Raw genomic sequence first — 8,533 nt, forward strand, 5'->3', positions numbered from 1 at the left:
TATCATCGTCGTGGTAGAGTAGTGGAAGACAAGGAAATAACTATAACCGAGGATGCCGTTGGGGCGTCGGTCCCCACCAGAACCAAGGAGTTTGAAATTCATCAGTTACTCGCAATAAAAGTAAGGTACAATGCTACAACTGTCAATATCTCGATCCTTATGCTTTAAAGTGTAAAAATAGAAGACAGTGAAAAAAATCAAGAGGCAAGTCTAACCAAGGAAGAGGACGATGACATGTTGGCACTATTAATGTCAATGTACAATATCCCAAGTTTACCCGTCCATTTTTCAATCTCTTATAAGTCGCTCATAGATAATGGCCAAGTATTCCCGACATGTGATTCAAAAATAATAATAATAATAATAATAATAATAATAATAATAATAATAAAAGATAAAAGTCAAAATATGAAAAGCTAAATCATAATCAAACATGGTGGTTTGGTTCTGCACTCATCAAGTCTATGATCACTGTATTGCAATCATCAAATATATATATAAAATACATTGTTAAATAAAAATCCACCCAACAATTTAACTTTCATTTATATGCTTGACAGCGAAACGAACACAAATGGCTTCCAAATTGAGAGATAACATCCACCACCCCACCATAACCAGCAACACAAGTAACCTGAAAAAATAAAAAATTTAAAATTTAAAAACACCTAAAAAAGCTTCATGTTTGAATTTGCATTTACTTAAAAAGGAACATACACCGGATGGATGCAAGTTGACCGAAAATGCTGACCGAGGAACACATTGTATCTGAGAAAGCACCACACCATTCATGTCATATCGACTCACCACTGGTTCAGCTCCCACTGCTAATATCTGGAAATATATATCAAGTTAAATAATTATATAAATTTATTAAAACAAAGTAAACTAATTTTGCTTACTTGATTATCATCAAAGCATATATCTTGGATGCAAGCACGAGTCGAAATCCCTGAAATTCTTTCAGAAGCCGAAAGATTCCACACTGATAAATTACGCCCACTCCCACAAGCCTATAAACGATTTTAAAGAAAATAAACAGGGGCAAATTTGTAAAAACTTACGACTTATTGAGGAAAGAAGTCAAGAACCCTTACCAACCACTTTTCAGTAGCATCAAGAGAAATGCAACTGACATACGAAAAAAACTCTTTGGATTTCTTATATTTCCCTGGCTCAATCACATCACTACACTTTCCACTTCTGCAATCTGCAAGAAACCATGGAGGGGCGTTTACGTCTTTTGCATGCTACGTCAAAAGATGTCTATATATAATGTAAATTGTTTTTTTTTTTTGCATTAAGGTTAACTAGACGGAATTGAACAAGCTTTATGGGGATATTTTTGAGGTTCAGGATGAGGAGGACATTTACGTCTTTTGCACAGACAGGTAATCTAGGACAAATCCATGTCCCTCCTTTGAAAAAATTGAATTATTTTATAGCCCCATTGAATACTTACCCCAGATTCTAGCTGTTCCATCCTCTGAGCCAGTTATAATCTGTAAATTAAGGAGTGTAAAAGGATTTAAGACAGATGAGAATAAATTAGTTATTTAAAAAAAAAAAATTGAAAAGGTTTATCTGTTGGGAAGGTTTGTAACTTTCATTTTCCCAAGTGTGTTGTCATTTTCTTAAATATTTATTAGGCATCTAATGTGAAAAAAAAAAAAAGGAACAGGGCCTAAGTAGGAGCAAATAAAAGAAAATGATCAAACATGATACCTGATGACATGAATTTCGAGCAACAATCGAATGTAAATAACCAGCATGCCCTTTGAATGTCATTTTGATTTTAGATTCCTCCTGAAATTACATTGGAAAAATGGAGCTCAAATGGAAAAAAGAAAAAAGAAAAAAAGAAGAAGAATCCATCCTTAGTTGATTGCTTAATCACCTTCAGGAGATACATACCACATCCCAACAATAGGCACAGGAATCACCAACTGCTGCATATATGGAACCTCCCTATGGTAAATAAAAATCAAAAGAAATATAAAAAACAAATCATATTCTAATTTGAAACAAACTCCAATAACCAAAATGTTACAAACCTGAGTATCAACAGCAATGGCGTTAGTTTCAGGTATAGGGGAAAGAGCACCCCATGGACCTCTGAAGAAGAATGGAATCCACAAGTCAGAACTCAGGAATGGAATCAGAAAAGCAAAATACAAAACATAAATATGATGTTGACTGACTTATGTTGAGGATTTGCCAAGTCAAGTTGCAGCTTCAAAGCCCCACCTGAAAATATTATAGTTTGGTTAATAAAAATGAATAAAAAGAATATGAAATTCTTTTCAGGAGATGAATATATGAATATACCGTATGTCTAAAAACTTTTAACTTAAGTTTAATATATTACTTTGTGGCAAACTATCCTGATCTGCTTCCAAAACGTCCATCCACTTCCATCCACGAATTCGACCATCATCACCACAACTAAATAACAAGTTAAGTTAACAGATATTTTGAATCTTCAATGAAAGCTAACACTTGGAAGACAGAATTTGAGTGTCAATGAACATAAATAGTTTACAATATAGAATGAGGAAAGAAGAGTACAAGACATGTTTCTTGAGAATGAGCTTCAATTTGCAAGATTGTTGGCAGATAAAATATGTATATAGTTTTTAAAAAGAGTTTGTTTCTACAGACAAAATACTTGGTGATTGAATGAATAATGTAAAATGAAAGATGTAAATAGTCATATGATTAGAAACAATCAGTAGATGTTTACCTCAATAACAATGAATCTTCACCATCGCCATAGAACTTAACATCATAAGCAGGTCCATCATGTCCGTGAAGTAAACAATTTGGTTCAGCTACAAATAAACTAAAACAGCAATGGTAAGAAAATTCACATCCTAACAAACCCTAAATTGCTATTTATGACCATTATTGATGCAAAAACAGAAATCAAACAATCAAATGCGACTTACTTTTGTGCCCTAGAATTTCCAAATCCCAATGGCTGCAGAACCAAACGAAAGTAAAATTATAATTAGATAAACCCTACAATCCACTCATAAGCCAACACAGGCATAGACATATATGGAAGAACAAAGCGATAGTTAATATCCCGAAAAACTAAATAAGAGCAACAATCCAACATTTGACACTAAGCATTGTAAATTCCTTATTTGTTGCAAATTCGGGATTAACGTATTGAATTACTACTAGCTCTTGAGACTTGTAATGCACATACAAATGTAAAAATTGAAATTTCAAAGAGAAAAAGGAGTAATAGTTGATGTAACATACAGTGGAGGCGATTAGAGAGGATAAAGAGTATGTAGCGATGGAACCGTCGCTGGAAGCAGCGACGATGAATTTAGGGTTTTGGTTGGTAGGAGACGGGGAGAAGGCAGTTCGGAAGATGGTGAGTGAATGCGACTCCCTCTCCTCCAATATGCTGTCTTTGTAAGCGTCTTCATCCCACTGTCTACAGTCTCCTTCCGCCACCGTCGTTTTCATTTTTCTTCAATCTGCCTCGCACGATATTTGGTTTGTTGGTTGTTTATGGCACCGCCGGGAAGGCAGACCCGTCGTCTATGGTGACTGGAACAAAAATACGATTTTTGATATAGAGTAAATTACATCAATGGTCCCAATGGTTTAGGGTATTTTGCACATTTGGTCCCTAATTTATTTATTTTCCTAATTTATTTATTTTAACACAAAATGTCCTTATTGTTTGGTCCCTGTTTTATCTAAAAAAAATTATTTTTCCATTGATTTTTTTAATTTAATTAAATAAACACACCCTCAACTTCACCTCACCCCTCACATTACCTTATCTACCCCACCATTTTTCCTTATTTATATAATAGTCTTTTAAGGTAAGACATGAACCAAGTGTTTAAAAAACAAGAGTAAATTACACGAATCGTCCCTGGTTCAAGTGTTAAATTGCACGTTCAGTCTCTGTTTTTGAAAATTAACTCGAACTGTCCCTTATGTATTCAAATACTACCCGCCCGGTCTCTACTGTCGTTAGACATTAGTTTTCTTCGTTTGGGTGCCCCACGTGCCTTGCATGCAGGGGTATTTTCATCATTTCATCTTGTATGCCCCTATTAGAGTCATTTCCCCTCCCCTGCTTTCATTTATCTTCATCGGTCTTCTTCCCCATTACTTTTCCCCCTTTCGTTCTTCGATTACCCTTCTCCAACCAACAAAAATGGCAATTAGATGCAGTTGTGGAGCTAAAGCTGTGATTCGTAACTCATGGAGCAAGAACAACACTGGAAAACATTATTATGCTTGTTCTAACCCAGTTAATTTCGATTTCTTGATAAATCTAACCTAATATCCTAATTTCTCCTATTTTCTATAAATTTTAGCATTGTTAAATGTTTCTACACATATTTTGCAGGCTCGTGTTGCAAGTTCATTAGTTGGGTGGTGGATGATCAGAAATGTGCTTGTATGAACATTAGGATGAAGCTTGAACAATAAAATCTAAAATTGAAGTTGTATCTAGTTATTAGTTGGTTTCTGTTTGTGTCAATTCTAGTGTACATAGTGTAGGATAAGTTATCAGATACATTTACCTTTTATTGTACAAACTCAAGTTCGAAGTATCAGTTTGCATGTTAATGAAATTTGGGTGTTTTTGGTAATTGCCAAACATGTATTCATACCAAAGTATTCATACCAAAACAACAATTTATATCATACCATTAAGTATTCATACCAAAACAACAATTTATATCATACCATTAAGTCATCAAACCATTACAAACATGGATTTATACATTAACAACCTAATTAATTATTAAGTCATTCAAACCATTACAAAAATTCATCAAGTCAACATAGTTTGAAGTACATCACCATCATAGTTAAAGAAGTAGCACAACAATAGTTCAAAATAAAATTACAGACCCAAAAGACATGGAAAAAAGATTGTTTCAAGTACATCAAAAGCATTAGCCAACCAAAAGACAAGAAAGCAATACACATACACTAAACCATCAAACTTTTTCCATTGTTCACAGCACCTGAGTTCTGTCCCACACCAGCATTATATCCTACATCACTACCACTGGTCTGTGATCCTCCCACTGCCTGCCCCTTGCAGCTCCTACCATTATCCCCACCATTTCCACACTTTGAACATCTAGTTGTTCTGGTCCCTGTAGCACTATTATCTTTAATAGCAGATCTTCTTCTTTTCTTTTTGTCCTACCAATAGGCACATGGTGTTTTGGTGGTAGTAACCTTGTTGGACAATGACTTTTTGCCCACATCATCCTCCCGATAATTGGTTCAATTTTAAAGGCATACATCTTTTGCCATGTCTTCAACCAGTATGTTGGGTGAACTTATGTTTCAGGTATCCCAACATTCTCATTATTTCTCCTCATATCCCATATAGTTGCAATTGTGTGCTTGCATGGTATGCCAGTGACCTCTCATTTGTTACATGAGCATGTATGTTGTGTTATGTCAACTACGCATTGGTCCACACCTTCACCACTCGTAACCTGATACTTCCCATTTCCACAAAACACGGCCCTATACTCTGCAGCTTCACCTTTGATCTTCTCTAGAATCTTGGTAGTTGTAGGAGTCAGTGGGCCAGAACATTTGTCAATTATCTTTTGGACAATAACAAGCTTCTTCATTGTGTACTCTCTAATAAATCCCAATCAACTTATAATTGCTTTGTCACAACCCTTGACAAGTTTGCTAATCAATGTCTCACAAAGGTTGTTTAACAATGCATCACAATGTGCTCTTCCTGTAGAATAACAATGTTGCATCATAATTTCCAGTAATCTTTTAAGATGCATACAATCAACAATGTTCAAGAATTCTAACATGTATAACTAACCTGTGAAGTGAGTCCTGGACCAATGTTGGGGTGGAATGGCTTTAAGCCATTCATATGCATCATTGTTCAATTTCTTCAGTTCCTCCATTGCAAGATTGAATTATTGTACAGTTGATGTTGTTGCACATTTCCAGAGACAATCTTTAAACTCCTTGCCCCTCCATTTCCGCTTCATATACTCATAGATATGTCAAAGGCAAAATCTATTTTTTGCACATGGAAACAATTTTGCAATTGCAGGCAAAACACCCTACAACATAAAAACAGTCAATTTTATATAATTAGTACAAATAATATAAATGTTAAGTAGTTAATCTGTGTATACTGTTACCTTCTGCCTGTCAGTTATAAATGTGAAGTTTGAATTGGTAGTCAAATCCAAATCATCACCAAGATTTTTTAGAAACCATGTCCATGAGCTGTAGTTCTCAGACTCTACAACACTATATGTCACTGGGTAAGTGCAGTTGTTTCCATCCAATCCCTATAACAGTAAGAACAAACTAGGTTAACATCTATAAGTCATATGTAAGATTAATTAGTTAATCCATGTATAAAATTACTTACCACTGCAGTTAGAATCATACCAGGGTAGGGACCCTTCATGAATGCACCATCCAGTCCAAGAAAGTCCCTTTTCCCTGCTGCAAATCCTTGTTTAACTTGACCAAGACATATATATATATATATATATATATATATATATATATATATATATATATACACATATCTAAAAATCCTAGTATCTGATGTAGGGTTGGAAGAATTATCCACTTGAAGCTTGACTGTTGTGTTTGGGTTTCGACTTTGAACCTCCAGTAGATAGTCCCTCAATATAGAATATTGACCCCTAATAGTTTCTAGGGCTTTTGCTTTTGCCCTAAACACTTTCATGTACGACATCTGAATTTGGTATTTCCTCTCTAACTACTCCTTTAAAGCCATGATCGGTATTTATGGGTCAGACTCCAACTGTTCAAGAAATTGTTTGAGACATTTATGCTCCTTTTCATACATTTTCACAGTCCAATCATCATCCTTTTTCCATTTACTTATTAAAAGTTTCCAAGGGCACTTATTGCTTTCATCTACTTTCATTGCACTTTTCTTTTTTACTTAGTCCTCCTTTTTGACCCGTTTAGTTGGGTCCACCATTTATGTTCCTTTTACTTGGCCCACCTTTCCCACTAGTTTTACTTAGTCTACCTTTCCCAGAAGTCTCAAGTATCCCCATATCTGGTATTGGTCCTTTACATACTACCCCTATTTTTATCATTTTTGACAATATCCAATTCTCTTCTTGTCTCTATTGCATGCAAGTAAATTATGTATTTTGCTTCCTGAGAACTTGAGAATGTTTGAAGTATGTAGAATTGATCACTCACTTGAGCTGCATCATTTATCTGTGCCCTTTCAGTAGCCCGAATTTTATTTCTTCTTTTACTCATTTGCCCTTCATTAGATGATGACTCAGATTACAGAACATCAGTGTTGATCACCTCCATCTCCTCATCAGACATTTCTACATTCTCTGTTGTAATAGGGGGATCACCAACCCACTCCAAGTTATCATCAATGTTGAGGCAGAAATCATGTATGTCCACCTCAGTATCATCCAATAAGTTATCCTCATCCACAATGAAATCACTATCATCACTATCACTTGAATCTCTGCTGCCCTCATTATCACTAGATCCACCTAGGGCTTCACTAAAGGGTTCCATAATAGGGGGTTCCATGTTTGGTTCTTTCACAAATTCAACTTCAATAGGGGATTCCATTCTAGGGGGTGAAACATGTGCAACATCAATATGACTAAGGGATTCCATGTTAGGTTTCATTGTAGGGGTTTGCATGCTTGGTTCTAAAACAGGCGGGTTCAACTGTGGTTGTGTCAATCCATTCAGGACACAACCTTCTAGAACAAGAAAAAGGTTCAACAATATCTTTAATCCTGGGTCTTGAAGGGTTAGGTAACATATCATATGTATGCAAGTTGGTACGCCAAAATTCTGTATACACTTCTTTAAGCTTGTGTGAAGCAACATGGGACCTTAAGTGGTTGACATCTTGATCACTACCCAATGCAAACAACCCAAAATCTAAATACCCTAACGGTCGTTTAAAGTAATAATACATAATCTTACCTTCTTCAACGCAAGCCAACTCCTCCATCATATCATCAATGTCGTGAGCAGAGAACAAATTACTATCGATCAAGTCCACAAATTTGTGTTGTCCCTTAATGTATTTTATCTCATAAAATTTGGTAAACTCTCCTCCATAGTGCAAGCGTATACTAAAAACAGTTGGATTCCCACCTTCACAAGAAAAAAACAACAATATTTTCAAAATCATAGAAAAAATGATCAAGAACATAGCATAAAATGGTTGGCTTTCCTTACCATAACTTGCTTCCAAATTGATTTCATCCATTTGTGGTCGTATACGCCACCCACTCATCTTCACTCTTGACGGAAAACTAGGGTTTTTGTGAGACAAGAAAGGTTTTGATCGGGGACTTGTTATGCAATGTTTGGGTGAACTGGATATGGCGCCATACGCAGTTGATAATATACATGCGACATGAAATGACAAAAATACCCCTACGTGCAAGGCACGTGGGGCACCTAAACGGAGAAAACTAATGTATAATGACAATAATGGGCGGGTAGTATTTAAATA

At 35.5% G+C, this 8,533-nt stretch overlaps 1 protein-coding gene across 1 annotated transcript; it reads right to left on the minus strand.

Moving 5' to 3' along the window:
* Positions 1-395: 395 nt before the first annotated feature.
* On the minus strand, positions 396-3,558 carry DWA1 (DWD (DDB1-binding WD40 protein) hypersensitive to ABA 1). The gene is made up of 13 exons (XM_078958665.1): positions 3,271-3,558; positions 2,949-2,980; positions 2,744-2,842; positions 2,369-2,445; positions 2,202-2,247; positions 2,055-2,115; positions 1,915-1,968; positions 1,726-1,806; positions 1,463-1,502; positions 1,098-1,210; positions 903-1,013; positions 718-834; positions 396-634 (listed from the first exon to the last, which is right to left on the minus strand). The coding sequence occupies exons 1-13, from the start codon at positions 3,481-3,483 to the stop codon at positions 542-544; spliced, it is 1,137 nt and encodes a 378-aa protein (XP_078814791.1). The 5' UTR covers positions 3,484-3,558; the 3' UTR covers positions 396-541.
* Positions 3,559-8,533: the final 4,975 nt, after the last annotated feature.

This window comes from Lactuca saligna, chromosome 5 (assembly GCF_052625555.1).
Source record: "Lactuca saligna cultivar CGN05327 chromosome 5, ASM5262555v1, whole genome shotgun sequence".
In the NCBI taxonomy this organism is placed as follows: Eukaryota; Viridiplantae; Streptophyta; class Magnoliopsida; order Asterales; family Asteraceae; genus Lactuca; species Lactuca saligna.